We start from the raw sequence: 17,036 nt of genomic DNA, 5'->3' as shown, positions 1-17,036 counted from the left end.
GTGTGTAGCACACTCCTGAAATCTGCACTCTGTGTGTAGCACACCCCTGAACTCTGCACTCTGTGTGTAGCACACCCCTGAACTCTGCACTCCGTGTGTAGCACACTCCTGAAATCTGCACTCTGTGTGTAGCACACTCCTGAACTCTGCACTCTGTGTGTAGCACACCCCTGAACTCTGCACTCTGTGTGTAGCACACTCCTGAACTCTGCACTCTGTGTGTAGCACACCCCTGAACTCTGCACTCTGTGTGTAGCACACCACTGAACTCTGCTCTCTGTGTGTAGCACACTCCTGAACTCTGCACTCTGTGTGTAGCACACCCCTGAACTCTGCACTCTGTGTGTAGCACACCCCTGAAATCTGCACTCTGTACGTAATGCACTCCTGGTATTTAATGCCCCATTATGACCTTCCCACTGTTAGTGAAATTTGGCCACTCCCACTATTTGATGCGGTTTGGAGGGTGCTTGTGGGGGGGAGGTGGGTTGTGGGGGGTTGTGGTTGAGTTTATGCACCTATTCTCTGAGAAAAAAAGCCCTGGAGGAGATAATGGCATAGTTACCTTTTGTTAGTTATTTTAACGTGACTATTATTATAGTTTTATATTCTTTCCTCTTTTTATTTCAACTTTGGATATGCTGAAGCTGGTCAGGGATGTTTTTATCTTGTATATTTTATTGCTGTTATCAACAAGAAATAGAACACTATGAGGTTGATTTACTAAAGGCAAATGGACTGTGCACTTTGCAAGTGCAGTTGTTTCAGAGCTTAGTAAATGAGGCAGGGGCATACCTACAGGGGTTGCAGGGGCTGCAATTGCACCCTGTACACCTAGATAAGAGGAGCGGTGGAGCAGCTGCATATAGAGGAACTGATCTCTCCACTTTCCTCCTGCAGCTGCTGAATGCCTGCAGGAGGGAGAGAAGGAGAAGCAGGCATTCAGTGGCTGCAGGAGGAAAATGGAGAAATTGGTTCCTCTCTATGCAACCACCACTACTCCTATCCAGATTCTTTCTGCTGCCCCCCCCCCCCCCAAGCCTCCAGCCCCCCTGTGCTCCTTCCCAGCCCTCCCTCACCCTCCCCTGTCAAGATGGAGAGCAAGGAAGGGGCCAGTAAATGTTTAATTTACCAGCCCTTTCCTTTTCTGAATGGAGAACCAGTGACTGATCACTGACTTTGTCTATTTATAAGTGAGGCATAGTAAACTGCATTCACTACGCTTCAGTTTATGAATGAACGGGAAGCTCTGTACAGGACTATTCCTGCCCATTCATTCTGCACTGCTGAGGCTGCAGAGATGGAGATTGAGATTGAGGGCTGTATCCTCCATCTCCTTTCTCTGTCTCAAAGGTAAAACATTATAGGTCTCTTTAGAACCCTGATATCTCACCAAAGCCCACCCAGCAAGGCTCCTAAAATAATTGTACAAAATTGTAGAAAATATTATTGTAAAATAAATAAATAAAAAAGGTAAAAAAATAATTAAAAAAAATAACAAAAATAAAAAAAACGACTGACACAAGTGGCGGAACTACCAGGGTCACAAAGGTCGCACTTGCAACCGAGCCCTGAAGTTCCACCACCAGGCTCAGAGGGAAGGGCCCCAGCCAGGGGTCGGGGGGGGGGCCTTCATGATTTCTTGCACCAGGGACCCTGAATGTTCTAGTTATGCTGCTGGAATGAGGGGAAGCTCTGCTGACTTCCGTCATCCAATCATGTGCAAGCAAAAAATGTTTTGTTTTAAATTTTCCTTGCATGTGATTGGATATTCTTTGCAAAGCGAAGATTCACCTCATTTATTAAGCGCACAGTCTATTTACCTTCAGTAAGTCATCCCCTATATATAACTATGTAACTACAGCAATGATCTGTTACCGCAGGGAGAGGTGTCATTCTCCCACTGCGCCCATCGCCTGTAACTAATATACCAGAAACAAAGCCGGACAAGTGGTCCACATACTGGGGAACAGGGGCGGACTGACAACTCATGGGGCCCCCGGGCAATAGGGGATCATGGGGCCCCTGTGTCCTTGCCCAAACTCAAAAAAGCCTATGAAAAAGGTACCAGGGGCATCTCATGGGGCCCCCTACTGACCCCAGGCCCTCTGGCAGTGCCCGAGTTTCCAAATGGTCAGTCCGCCCCTGCTGGGGAAGGAAAATGTACTTGGATTAGGCTGCTATAAATATATTTCCACGTAAACATTAGGAAAAAAGAACATTAAAAATGCACATGTAATTTTGTTCGTAAGAACTTGACTACTAAATCAGAATACTAAATATTGTCTGAAGTCCCCCCTAATACTTATATGGATACATAGTTTCAGTATCCTTTTAGTTTACATATAGAGAGAACACACAGAGAAGAGACTCAGACTGTACCTGTGACTGCCGCAGCCAGCAGGGTGTTGAGAAAGAACAAACTCGCTCGCTCCATTGTCATCATCACTCTCTTACATCTCCCTCTGTCTCTGACTGTCTCTGTGACTCTTGACACTCTTGTCACACTGTCTCTGGGTTGCTGGGTTTCAAATTCGTGTTTTGTCGTTTCCTGTCTGTTGCAATGCACCCTAGTGATCATGTGCTCTGTGTATAAAGGAAACAGGGAGTTTTTGTATAGAAGTCCTTGGTGTATTAGGCAGCAGAGTGCATTGAGAGAGAGAAACTGAGCGCGAGAGAGACACGGAGAGAGAAAAGAAAGAAAGAAAGAAAGAAAGAAAGAAAGAAAGAAAGAAAGAAAGAAAGAAAGAAAGAAAGAAAGAAAGAAAGAAAGAAAGAAAAAGAAGGGGAGAGAGCGAGAGAGAGAAGGAGAAAGAGAAAGAAAAGAAAGGGATTGAGAAACAAAGTGAGAGAAATAGAAAAGAGAGGAGGGGAGAAGATAGATGGTAAAGGAGAAACAGAGCAAAAGGCGGTAAGACAGAGACAGGGATTAAGCAAAAGAGAGACCGAGAGGGTGAGGATTTGGAGAAAAAGACGGAGTGTGATACACAGTGCTGGAGAGAAGGGGTGGAGAATTAAGAAGAGGTAAAGGAGAAAGAGTGAAAGAGAGGGGAGAGAGAGGGACATAAAAAGAAGAGAAAAGAAAAGAAAAGTAAAGAAAGGAAAGGAAAAGAAAAGAAAAGAAAAGAAAAGGAAAAGAAAAGGAAAACAGAAGAAAAGAAAGGAAAAGAAAAGGAAAACAGAAGAAAAGAAAGGAAAAGAAAAGGAAAGGAAAGGAGAAAGGAAAGGAAAAGAAAAGTAAAGGAAAGGAGAAAGGAAAGAAAAGGAAAGGAAAGGAGAAAAGAGAAAGGAAAGGAAAAGAAAAGGAAAACAGAAGAAAAGAAAGGAAAAGAAAAGGAAAACAGAAGAAAAGAAAGGAAAAGAAAAGGAAAGGAAAGGAAAGGAAAGGAAAGGAAAGAAGAAAGGAAAGGAAAAGAAACAGAAAAGAGAAGAAGAGCAAGATAGCCTATAAGAGAGAGGGGATAAAGATAAAGGGTGGTTCAGGGGGTGAATATTGGGGAGACTGAGAGACAGTAATTGGTAAATGAGAGCCAAGATGATACTTACCAATACTGTCATACTGATTGAGACAAAGTAACTATAAAACAATGGAACCAGGCCGACTTTGAAATGCATGGTACCAACCAATATCCAGGACAGAGGATGGAGAGATTCTTCGTTTACTTGGCTCTGGTTTCAGCAGCTACAGGTAAGTCCTCTCTGCCTCCTCTCACCACGCTTATGATAAAGATTTGTAGAGAACAGGGGCGGACTGACCATTTGGAAACTCGGGCACTGCCCGAGGGCCCGGGGTCAGTAGGGGGCCCCATGAGATACCCCTGGTACCTTTTTCATAGGCTTTTTTGAGTTTGGGTAAGGACACAGGGGCCCCATGATCCCCTATTGCCCGGGGGCCCCATGAGTTGTCAGTCCGCCCCTGGTAGAGAAGCAACCAACAAAATTTCAGCTCTCGTTTTGATAGAGCAGAATTGAGAAAGCTGCCACAAAGGAATGAAGTCCGGGTTTGCTGCTCCCATGAGTTCAAGGCAAACCCTGCATCGCCTGAAGTCTGCAGTTCCAGGGAATTTAGGAAATTTGCCAAACTGAATTCTTTATAACCATAATGCACTGCATGGCCTTTGAACATAGGCCAGATGACTTAGAAGGGCTAATAATGGGGGATTTGTTATATGCCAGCCCCTTCACTATAAGGGGGTGGGCTCCCTGAAGCCAATTGTCAGTGTCTACTGGAATAGATTAGGGAGAGCAGATGTCTGAGACTGTGTAAAGAGAGTTCGTTGCTATATTGTGCTACCCATATTCAGGGTTTAACATGTTATAAAAGGGCCGACCCTCGCTTCCACATTTTGACAGCTAGTGGGGGATCTTCTCCCCATGCTAGTTGTCACAATTTTTTTTTAAAAAACCGACAAAGCCCCACACGGCTGGGTCACTCATTCATAGTATTCTGTGAATGGGAAACTACAAGTTCCGACCAGGGGCGGACTGACCATTCAGAAACTTGGGCACTGCCCAAGGGCCCAGGGTCAGTAAGGGGCCCCATGATATGCTCCTGGTACCTTTCATAGGCTTTTTTGGGTGTGGTTTGAGTGTGGGTGAGGACACAGGGGCCCCATGATCCCCTATTGCCCGGGGGCCCCATGAGTTGTCAGTCCGCCCCTGGTTCCAACAGTCTTTTCAGCTGTTCACAATGAACTACCATGGCACTGAGGAGCACCGTGGTAGTTCCTGTCAGTTTGTATCTGCCTGCCTGTACGAGATACAAGTACACTGATACATTGACAGGTCTTCAGGAGACCTGCATGACACCAGCGATCTGCTGATTGCTGGTGCAATGCTTTACAGGCTCCTGCAATACAATTTTTTTACCTGCAAAAAAATGTGCATTTATTATTTTTTTGTCAAAAGATGAACTTATCCTTTAGGCTGGACATATGCTGATCAAAGTTCAGGTGATCTCTGATGAACTGACTGAAATCTGAGCTGTAAGTGGTCCTTTTGACACCCTGTCACCTGACATTTTTTTGTTCCAAAATTTGATGGAGTCAGGCAGATACTTATTGGCCGATTAGTGACTGCAGCTGATTGACATTGCCCATATTCTGGCAGCCTCTGGCACTGGCTACCAGAATCCAATAGCCTCAGCTGTAGATTAGTCCATATGCACTATTCAGCTTGGATGGAGAAATCTGTTAGGATTAGATGTCTTTAACTTCTCCTATTGCACCCTCTTTTTTTCCTCATCCTCCTCATATGCCTCCCCTGCCATAGCCTGCAATTTGACAATGAAGAGTTTGAAAATTATTTGACTACAAGATTATTATATTATTATTATTATACAGTATTTATATAGCGCCAAAAGGTATGCTCAGCGCTGTACAGTAGATCAATGACTTTCTGCAGGAGGATGAGTTTGGTCATGCACAAACTTTCCAGATATTGAGGATGAGGAAGATAGCACCATGACCAAAGTGGAAGGGGACCTCAGGCAGGAAGCAGTAAGAAGAAGTGATGCTCCAGCAGTAGAATGTAGACAGGTGTAGTTTGGTCTCCCTGCACAAGTCACATTGACATCACCACCTGTGCAGGGAGGGTGGAGGAGAGGAGGAACTCACGTTCCTCTTAGGCCTACGTAGGAGTCATCAGGTGGGTGGCTGTTCCATTGGATGCCGTTGTCATGGATGACTGCGCCATCTTTCGTGAAGCTTATAAAAGCCATGACTCCCTACAGATGGCATGTGTTGTGTGTGAGGTTGGGACAGGGAAAGAAACTCGCTGGTTAGGATGAGTTTGCCTAGTGAAAGTAGAGGTTCCAGTGGAGTTAGGGTAGAGTATAGATGGGTCACCAGTTCATCAGTGTGGAGCCTCTTCATTAGATATCCTGATTGCATCACTGCCTGTAAGCCACCTCCTCTGCCAGGCACTGTTGGCATGCGATTGTCACTCTATGTAAAGTTCTTTCTGTGCGCTATTACCAGTTTACTGCTTCCACCTAGACTGTTGGAACTTTCACATTAATGCACTTTGCTGCAACTCGTATCTCCATGTATCTTTCCTCCTATCTGGCTATCCAATCTTGGATCCCCACGCGAAAGAAGTTACTGCAAAGTTGGCTCAAGAAATGAGGGGAAAGTGGATGATGAGTTGGCAGACAGTCCATGGACGTCTCTGATTGGAGAGGAGGAAAGTTCTGAGGGACAAGCAAAATATTAGCCAGGGTGAATTTTCTCCAGGGGCAGGAGCAGCTTGCAGGGGACTTGAAGGAACTGCCATCCTAATCCTCCTGACATCACTTCCACATAAATATAGACCATTGCTATCCACAGGGCTAGTCCACATAGCTCTAAGTTGTGGACCTATTCTAGTATCTGCTGACAGCACAGTTGTGGTCTGCAGAGTATCAGCCATGGTAAATGTACCAACAGCCATCTGCGTACGACATCTTGAGAGAACATATGCCTCTGCACCACAGACTGTGGTGGCAGCAGCACCTCAATGAGACAAGTCACCATCAAAAGGCCTGCACCGCACCTCATTCCTCACTTCTGACATCTCCCCATTCCACAACATGCTCCTGCTGCATCCAACGCAACATCTGCAATCTCTAATGCTGACAGGGAAGGAAGTCTCACAAATGGTTTCAGAGGCTTAATGTCACATCAAGTGAAGGCTTAAAGGTGGATTCTAAAAAACAAAAAAAAAAAATATATATATATACAGTTGTGTTCAAAATAATAGCAGTCAGACATCACTAACCGGATCAATCACTGTTTTTGGTAGAAATGATATTTCTACATGGCAAATAATTTACTAACAGGTGTAGTAGAGTAATAGAAATCCAACAGACCCAACAGTCATGACATGCATGCTGCTGATTCTGTGTCATTGAATCACTCATTGAAAGGGGCATGTTCAAAATAATAGCAGTGTGGAGTTCTATTAGTGAGGTCATACATTCTTTGAAAAACAGGTGGCAATTATTGCCCTTATTTAAGGAAGGAAGGCAGCAAATGTTGTACATGCTGGTTCAGTGCATTTCTCTCTGAAATTCTGAGGAAAATGGGTCGTTCCAGACATTGTTCAGAAGAACAGCGTACCTTGATTAAAAAGTTGATTGGAGGGGAAAACATATAAAGAAGTGCAGAAAATGATAGGCTGCTCAGCTAAAATGATCGCAAATGCTTTAAAATGGCAACCAAAACCTGAAAGACGTGGAAGAAAGCGAAAAACTACCATTGGAATGGATAGAAGAATAGCCAAAATGGCGCGGACTCAGCCAACAATCAGCTCCAGGAAGATGAAAGAAGGTGTGACGTTCCCTGTGAGGACTGTTACAATTAGAAGATGCCTATGTGAAGCCAAGCTATCTGCAAGAAGCCCCCGCAAAGTCCCACTGTTGGAAAAAAGACGTGTGCTGAAGAGGTTACAATTTGCCAAAGAGCACATTGACTGGCCTAAAGAGAAATGGCGCAACATTTTGTGGACTGATGGAAGTAAGATTGTTCTTTTTGGGTCTAGTGGCCGGAGACAGTTTGTCAGACGACCCCCAAACACTGAATTCAAGCCACAGTACACTGTGAAGCCCAATCCCCTGATCTTACTGCAATAGAAAACTTGTGGGGTGACATCAAAAATGCCGTTTCTGAGGCAAAACCAAGAAATAGAGAAGAACTGTGGAATGTAGTCCAATCATCCTGGGCTGGAATACCTGTTCACAGGGGCCAGTAGTTGGGTGACTCCATACAACACAGATGTACAGCAGTTCTCAGAAACAGTGCGACTACAACCAAATATTCATGAAGTCATTCAAAGGAAAGCAAAATCTTCAAACATTTCTCAGTTTACATAGTGAATGTTTGAGTTTGTAAAGAAGAATACAAACACTGCGATTTTTTTGAACCGTCTAATATTCACTTTTCTTCAATTTTTTTAGAGGAACAACACAAATTTGATCTATTTTTCTTCATGTTCTGATTTGGAATATAATGTGTAGTGTTCCCAATGCATTTGTGTGGATGGAAATAAAAGCTATTAGAAGGATTTTGAGCTTTATTCACTTTTTTCAACACACTGCTATTATTTTAACACAACTGTATATATACACACACACTATATGGCCAAACGTATTAGGATGCCTGCCTTTCCACGCACATGAACTTCAATGGCCCCCCAGTCTTAGTCCGTAGGGTTCAATATTGAGTTGGCCCCGCCCTTTGCAGCTATAACAGCTTCAACTCTTCTGGGAAGGCCGTCCACAAGGTTTAGGAGGGTGTCTATGGGAAGGTTGGACCATTCTTTCAGAAGCACATTTGTGAGGTCAGGCACTGATGTCGGGGGAGGAGGCCTGGCTCACAGTCTCCGCTCTAATTCATCCCAAAGGTGTTCTATGGGGTTGAGGTCAGGACTCTGTGCAGGCCAGTCAAGTTCCTCCACCCCAAACTGGCTCCTCCATGTCTTTATGGACCTTGCTTTGTGCACTGGTGCTCAGTCATGTTGGAACAGGAAGGGGCCATCCCCAAACTCTTCCCACAAAGTTGGGAGCATTAAATTGTCCAAAATGTCTTATGTGGGATCTCGCTTCAAATGGTAGAGCTTTTCTTTTCAAAAGCACACAGCAACTCGCTTCTTTTTAAGGGCCTTTTTGCCCATTTTTATTTAAAAGAAACAGTTCCATAAATGCTTCCCACGCAGGGGTATCCACCATCAAACAAATTAAACAATATTCAGCCTTCTGGCTCTCTCAGGTATACCTCTTTAGGTCTGTCTCCTACAGACTCCTTCCAAAAGGTTGTTTTTGCACACAGCGAACCTCTAGCACACAGCTATTCTGGCTTCCACCTCTACTAGGTGAAGCCCACCTGACTCCAAGGCAGAGACCTCCTGTCTGCCAGGGTGGAGCCCTCCTGACTCCTGTCTGCCGGGGTGGAGCCCAGAATCATGGCCTGGCCTCCACAAAAAGGCCTGCACACACCTGTGCAATCAGTAAGCTGGCTGCTCTGAAAACATGGACCCAGGATTGGAGATTTCATCCCTCCCAGATCTCTTAGAAATCTCCAGGTCACAGGTCCCAAAACAGGGTTTGCAAACCAAAGAGGAAACTGATTTCCTCTGCATTATGAGAACTGACTGGAGCCCCTCAACCTGTATAGTCGAGAATCCTGGGTCACCACCGTGATTTCCACCGTGGCAGGATACCGCACTGCCACACTTGGTATGCTGACACCTTAAGAGTTCCCTACACTGGAACTAAGGGGCCAAGCCCAACCCCTGAAAAACAACCGCACACCATAATTCCCCCTCCACCAAACTTTACACTTGGCACAATGCAGTCGAGCAAGTACCATCCTCCTAGCAACTGCCAACTGCCTGACAGAGAAGCATGAATGGTCACTCCAGAGAACACATCTCCACTGTTCTAGAGTCCAGTGGCGGCGTGCTTTACACCACGGCATTCGACACTTTGCATTGCACTTGGTGATGTAAGGCTTGGATGCAGCTGCTCGGCCATGGAAACCCATTCCATGAAGCTCTCTACGCACTGTTGTTGTGCTAATGTGAAGGCCACACCAAGTTTGGAGGTCTTTAACTATTGACTCTGCAGACAGTTGGCAACCCCGCTCCATAATTTTACATGGCCTACCCCTTGGTGGCTGAGTTGCTGTTGTTCCCAGTTGCTTCCACTTTGTTATAATCCCACTATAAGATGAGCGTGGAATATTTAGTAGCAAAGTGATTTCATGGATGGTCTTATTGCACAGGTGACAACCTATCACGGGACCACACTTGGAGTCACTGAGCTCCTGAGAGCGACCCATTCTTTCACCAATGTTTGTAGAAGCAGTCTGCATGCCTAGGGGCTTGATTTTATACACCTGTGTCCATGGAGGGGATTGGAACACCTGAATCCAATGATTTGGAAGGGTGTCCCAACACTTTTGGAAATATATTTATATCTATGTCATGTTTCACATGACTGTCATATGCCTTTAAGTGTTCTTTGTATTTTTTCTCTGCTCCTCCCTTTCCTCTGGTTTAGTTAATGCTGTATAGATAGCCCACACTTTTTCCCAGTAATGCATTTCAGCTTCAAGCCTCATGTCTTATTGAAGCAGATCACATTATGATCTTTTGACCTATCCGATGTTCATTGTTGTAAGATTCTCTCAGTTTATGGAATAAACTTCACAAGATCTACAAAATGTCATCTGGATTGAGTCACTGCCTGTGTTATTCAACTAAGATTGGAGTTATTGCTATCTCATCACAACTGTAAGTTACAGAGATCACACTTTCAAGGCTTAGATTGTAGAGACAGAACAATATATATATATATATATATATATTACATATTTCTAGATATTATATATATAACATATTTTACAAACGTATGAAATAAACAAAAAAAAGGATCAGGGACTTTTCTGCAGTCCAGTAGTATTAACGATTTGGGACCAAATTGACAAATTTTTATTAAAAAGGCTCGAGCCTTCAATTATTATATGCAATAGCTTTCTCATAGTTATAATAGGGATTAACTCTTTGTACCACCTCTGACATGTTGGTTGTAGCAGTGGTTCTCCAATTATTCACTATGGTTAGACTTGCTGCTCACAGGATGTGCATCACCTTAATTCTATACTAAACAGGGATCAAGGGATATACCTAGTAGTGCTAAATGAGGATTAGGTTAAGATTCCAGAAGCCACGTATATTTTTACATTCATATAAAATATGTAGCAAATAAGCTCTCTTCCCACACTGACGCCAACAGGTCGGAGATGTGTCTGGGAATATCCTAAACAACCTATAGAGAGTTAAGTACCATTGGTGTAGGAAATTTAAAGAATTATCCCAATGATGTACACATCGTGTGCTATTACTCAGCACCACTTTTTTCAACTTCAGATGCAGGCAGCACCTGAACCAAATGATTTCTGGCTACATCTAGTCCAACACTGATTTGGACATACTCAAAGGTGAGAACCCCATAAACCAGGGGTGTCAAACTGGCGGCCCTCCAGCTGTTGCGAAATTACAAGTCCCATCATGCCTCTGCTTTTGGGAGTCATGCTTGTAACTGTCAATCTTGCAATGCCTCATGGGACGATTATAAAATCAAACATTCTTCTAGCCTGTTTCTGTGTCCCAGATGTCACCTTTATAATGGTTCATATTTTGACATTTTATTAAATTTGTAAGACACGTGAGGAACTGCTTCCAAACTGACCAGTTTGTACAAAATTGAGTTTTTTATCTTTAATTTTTAAAGCAGAACTCTGCAGTCCACCGGCGCATAAACGTAAATTCCTACATCATATTTCCCAAAATATGAATAAATGTTCTATTCCCTCTAATCCTTGGTTTACCAATTAACAAGCCTGCAAACTGCATATCCAACCCTCCTGTTATCTTGGGATTACCCCAGAGCCTACTTCCCACAGGTCCTGCATATGCCCACCTAAGCCTTTCTTTGGGATTAAACAAAAAAAGATTTGGAGTGCACTTGGGTGTTAGGTCACTTCCAATTTTAAATACACTGGTGCCGAGTCCTAATTAACTGAAAACGGGGGAAAAGGAAATATGCAAAGGGAAAAAATGGACTTTAGAGGCACAGAATGGGATTCCCTATCGCCATGATGATGTTGACATGTGTCGAAGACAAATTCGGTACCTCATGTGTCCTAGAAGGGAAAAACTTGCACTTAGGTATAGCATAGTGTTAGAGAAATGGACATGTACTGACCCAAGAGCAGCGTTCAGCAGTTACTGTCTTTTATTTTTTAAAAGCAGTAATATTTATTTCCATAATCATTAATAATACATTTTAGGCGTATTTTTAAGTGTTTTAGGGTGTTAACAATTCATTCATTATGCTATTAGATAGATTGTGAAATCTACATTACATAAAAGTGTGTTACTACTCAAAACTTTGTATCTTTGAGCCACAGTGACCCTTATCTACAGAATGCAGCTTGAGTGAAACTGCATATTATCAAACTAAGGAAAGCAGAAAGAGAAAACAAGAGTTAGACTAAAGTATATTAAAACTAGTATCCATTTATATCATATTTAGAGCAGTACTCTAAATGTTTATCCTTCTCAATCTCCCCCCTTTTTGATGATAACCACCCCAAAGAGAAAGGTATTGCATAATGTCTCAAGGTATGTCTGGGTAGGAAGGTACCAGGCATCTTCCTACTGGCCAAAGACCTCCAGTCTTCTCCATCAGGAAGCCATTCCCTCAGGTTGGGGTATATGGTTGCAAGTGTCCATATATTGCAGGTCTCCATTAAACATATCGCTCTGGATCTGTGACATCTCTATTGCAATGCAAGGTTCTCTCCCGAGAAAACACACATTCTGGATATCAGGTGCATCAGAAACTTGACTGAAAGGTAAACAGCAAGTATGAATAGTAAGATCAACAAAAGCAGCATACCAAGCTTCTGGAACCAACTAGAAATGCCACCAAACCAGTCTCCAAACACCCTAGACCTTCAAAACGGTTTCATCTTCTGCTATTTGCCTGGCTTCAAGTTGAAGTAGTGAAATGTTTACCAACCCCACTTTCATCATGTACTATAAGGTTCCGATAGCTCAGCAGTTAAATTAGAGTGACCCTCAGTAGAAACCACATAAGGAACAGTCACTGCCACTAATGCTGGTTGCTTCAGACTGAAAGGAAGACTAAAACACACCCAGCATGGTAACGAGTATGGTCGGGAGAATCATCCATTGAGCCGAGTTCCCATTAAGTGGGCTTCTCAACAGCATCTTGGTGCAGCTTTTTACAGTGGCTGACGTGAGTCTAAGAAGATTTTCCTTCAAGTTTGACGGCAGTATTTGTGATCAGCAAAACCTGAAAAAGGTTCTTCATATCTTTCGTCAAGACTCTTTCTGATTGGTTCTTTCACCAGTATAAAATCCCTAGTTTTAGGCAGTGGGTACCTGTGATCACTGAGGGATCTTGGGTTGAAGAATAGACAAGATCATAAGTTCTCATAAGCCTTTGATGCAAAGCCCATCCATAAGGAAACAGTTCACTTACTTTTTCTTCTAACTGTTGGGGAAAGTAATAACCAAGGGCGTATTTACCACAAGGCAAACAAAGCATTTGCCTAGGGCGGCATTTTTCAGGGGGGCAGCAGCATTTTTCAGGGGGACGGCGCTGCCTCCTGGAAGAAGGGACACATTCAGCATGGGGACCAGGTGGGATCCGAGAGATTCTGTGGGCTGCTTAATGGTGTATGCAGAGCCTGACTCTTGTTCCCAGGGCATGTCCAGAGCTGTGAAGGTGAGTGTCTTCTCTCTCGCCAGTGTGGGGGGGTGGCCAGTGTATGGGGTGTGGTGGTAGTAGAAGGCTCTCTCGGATGTGGGGGCTGTGGTGTTGTTGGCCAATGTCAGGCTCTCTTCGTGGGTCGAGGGGGGTGTTCATTGGTGTCAGGGTCTCTCCGTGTGGGGGGGGGGGGAGCTGATTTTATGTGTTGCCTAGGGCAGCACGAAACCTAACTACACCTCTGGTAACAACCCAATCTTGAGACTGCCCCAAATAAAACTTTTTAAGGGGATAATCCAGTCTTGGCCTTAGGGGCTGTTCTGATAATGTGAAGAGCTATAGGAAGGCATTCAACTCATGATTTACTCGTCTCCTCTCTCAGTTTTGCTAGTCTATTCTTAATAACCCCATTTAGTGTCTCTACTTTACCAGACGATTGAGGGTGATAGGGAGTGTGTAGGGCCTGACTGATATTCAAGAATTCAAGAATATGGGTAAAAACCCCTGCTGTCAAATGGGAGCCCCTTTCAGACTCAGTTAGCTCTGGGACCCCACAGCGGCACACTACTTCGACTAGAAGTTTCTTTGCTGTGGCTTTTGCTATAGCAATTTCACACGACCTTCATCCTGTCTACCTTTGTGTCTTTGCGTCACAGTGACCCTTATATACAGGGTGTAGCTTGAGTGAAACCCCATATTATCAAAATAAGGAACGCAGAAAGAGAAAACAAGAGTTAGACTAAAGTATATTAAAACTAGTATCCATTTTTTATCATATTTAAAGCAGTACACTAAATGTTTGTGTTTCTCAATCTCCTCCCTTTTTGATAACATCACCCCAAAAAAGAAATATATTGCATAATGTCCCAAGGTATGTCAGGGTAGGAAGGTACCAGGCATCTTCCTACTGGCCGAAGCCCTCCAGTCTTCTCCATCAGGAGACAATTCCCTCAAATTGGGGCGTATGGTTGCAAGTGTCCATATATTACAGGACTCCATTAAACATAACGTTCTGGATCTGGGACATCTCTGTTCAGAAGTTGCATTTGCAGTGCGAGGTACTCTCCCAAGGAAACACACATTCTAGGCGCATCAGAAACTTGACTGAAAGGTAAACATCAAGAACATGGGTCTAGGACACATGTTCACAGGCCATCTCCATGGAGGAACCTGTAAGCAGAGGCAAATTTCTCTGCAAGTTCCATCATTTCTTCCAGGCTTGGGTTTCACAAATTTCAGACAGGGTTCTCTGAGCCACCAGTTAATTAAACCCGTGTTGGATCACCAACCATAGTTTAAAATCAGCTAGGTAGTTGCAAAGCCAGAGGAGAGCCCTTCCAGGAAAAAGAAACTTTTAAACCTGTTTCTAGTTCAAATTAAAACAGGTCTTAGCTGCATGCAACTGCAAATGTTTGTAGAGGCTACATGTACAGATGCAAGAAAAGTATGTGAACCCCTTGGGATTACGTGGAGTTTTGCATGAATTGGGCATAAAATGTGCTCTGAACATCATCTAAATCACAACAATAGAAGAACACAGTCTGCTGAACATAATACTACACAAACATTAGATGTTGCCATGGTTTATTTGCACATAACATGTAAACAGTCACAGTGCAGGGAGGAAAAAGTATGTGAACCTTTGGACTTAATAACTGGTTGACCCTCTTTTGGCAGCAATAACCTCAACCAAACGTTTCCTGTAGTTGCAGATCAGACCTGCACAACGATCTGGAGACCACTCCTCTTCACAAAACTGTTTCAGTGTAGCAATATTCTTGGGATTTCTGGTGTGAATCGCTCTCTTAAGGTCATGCCACAGCATTTCAATCGGGTTGAGGTCGTGACTCTGACTGGGCCACTCCAGAAGGCGTATTCTGTGCTGTTGCAGCCATTGTTTTGTTGAATTTCTTGTATGCTTTGGGTCATTGTCCTGTTGCATCACCCATCCTCTGTGGAGCTTCAGTTGGCGGACAGATGGTTGTACGTTTTCCTGCAAAATGTCTTGATAAACTCTGGAATTCATTTTCCCATCAATGACAACAATCCGTCCAGGCCCTGAGGCAGCAAAGCAGCCCCAAACCATGATGCTCCCTCTGCCATGTTTTACAGTGGGGATGAGGTTTTGATGTTGGTGTGCTGTGCCTTTTTTTAGGTCTTCTGAGAGCTCTTTTCTGCGAGGCATGGTTCACATCAGACAGTGCTTCTTGAAACCAGTAAACCCAAAACAGGTATGTGTTTTTTAAGGGCAGGACAGCTGTCAGCAACACATCCAATATCATCACACTGATTGGAGTCAAGGTTGGCTCACTCCTGGCTCCAATTAGCTCTACGAGAAGTCATTAGGCTAGGGCCTCACATACTTTTTCCTCCCTGCACGGTGAATGTTTACATGTTATGTGCAATTAAACCATGGCAACATCTAATGTTTGTGTAGTATTATGTTCAGCAGACTGTGTTCTTCTATTGTTGTGACTTAGATGACGTTCAGAGCACATTTTAAGCCCAATTCATGCAAAATTCCACGTAATCCCAAGGGGTTCACATACTTTTTCTTGCAACTGTAGCTACCAAGGCCAATCTCTGCAGTTCTACTATGAAAATACAATTTATGGAAGAATGAGATTGCTGTCAATTCAGTCACCTTTCGTCCAGTTCTCTAGAATACTCTTTACAGCTAGTACATATAAATATTTCCTGTAAGTTTTGAAGAAGAGACTGATTCCTGTGGGTCCTTGTGCAGACATGCATGGAGAATATTATTTCAATAAATGTGTTTTGTATTAAATCTGTCATTATGTTAATGAGGGTGTTGGTCTGGGGCTTAGAGCCTAAGAGGAATGCTAATGTGTTTTTGAGTTAATGCTCTTTACAATAGATCTAAGCCCAATCACTTAAACTTCATATAAACTTTAGCATGTAATGAGAATTGATTTCACCACTTCCATATCGAGCACTTTTACCCCCTTCCTGCCCAGGCCAATTTTCAGGTTTCAGCGCTCTCACAATTTGAATGACAATTGCGCGGTCAAACAACATTGTACCCAAACTGAAATTTTATCATTTTCTTCACACAACTAGAGCTTTCTTTTGGTAGTATTTAATCACCGCCGAGGTTTTTATTTTTTGCTAAATTAACAAAAAAAGACCAAAAATTTTGAAAAAAACCCCACATTTTTCTTTGTTTCTGTTATAAAAGTTTGCAAATAAATAATTGTTCTTCATAAATTTAGGCCGAGATGTATTCTGCTACATGTCTTTGGTGAAAATAACCCAAATCAGTATTTATTATTTAGTCTGTAGGAAAGTTATAGAGTTCACAAATTATGGGATATAACTGAAAATTGATCAATCCTGAAGTACTGACAGCCAATCTAATTTGTTGAGGCCCAAAAATGTCAGAACAGTACAGATATCCCCCAAATGACCCCTTTTTGCAAAGTAGACAGTCTAACATATTTCAAAAGAGGCATGGCGAGTTTCTTGAAGTTGTAATTTTTTTGTTATAATTTTTCGGAAAATGAAGAAATTTAATAAATTATTTTCACAATTTTTTTTTACATACTGTCACCAGTGCAGTACAGCGTCAGCATATAACTGGTGTGGTGGTGATCAGGGACACTGACAGGTGACAGTACGAAAAAAAAAAATTATAATTTTTTTTCAATTTTTTCAATTTGTTATATTATTTTAAAAAAAATTTATTACATTTTTTCTCTTTTTTTAAGATTTGTTTTTCATATTGCACTATGACCAAAGT

The 17,036-nt window shown here is 42.9% G+C and overlaps 1 protein-coding gene across 1 annotated transcript in view; it reads left to right on the top strand.

Moving 5' to 3' along the window:
• Positions 1-2,397: 2,397 nt before the first annotated feature.
• LOC149446789 (butyrophilin subfamily 1 member A1-like) overlaps positions 2,398-17,036 on the top strand; it is a 48,301-nt gene continuing 33,662 nt past the window's right edge. Inside the window, exon 1 of the mRNA XM_089652711.1 lies at positions 2,398-3,688. Within this exon, the coding sequence (XP_089508837.1) occupies positions 3,610-3,688 (79 nt within the window). The 5' untranslated portion in view covers positions 2,398-3,609. The remainder of the gene's footprint in view (positions 3,689-17,036) is intronic.

This window comes from Staurois parvus, unplaced genomic scaffold, assembly GCF_062004578.1.
Source record: "Staurois parvus isolate SC_StPar_1 unplaced genomic scaffold, SC_StPar_1.0 ptg000690l, whole genome shotgun sequence".
Classification (NCBI taxonomy): domain Eukaryota; kingdom Metazoa; phylum Chordata; class Amphibia; order Anura; family Ranidae; genus Staurois; species Staurois parvus.
The sequence above is the reverse complement of the archived record's forward strand: the minus strand, read 5'-3'. Positions and strand labels throughout refer to the sequence as shown.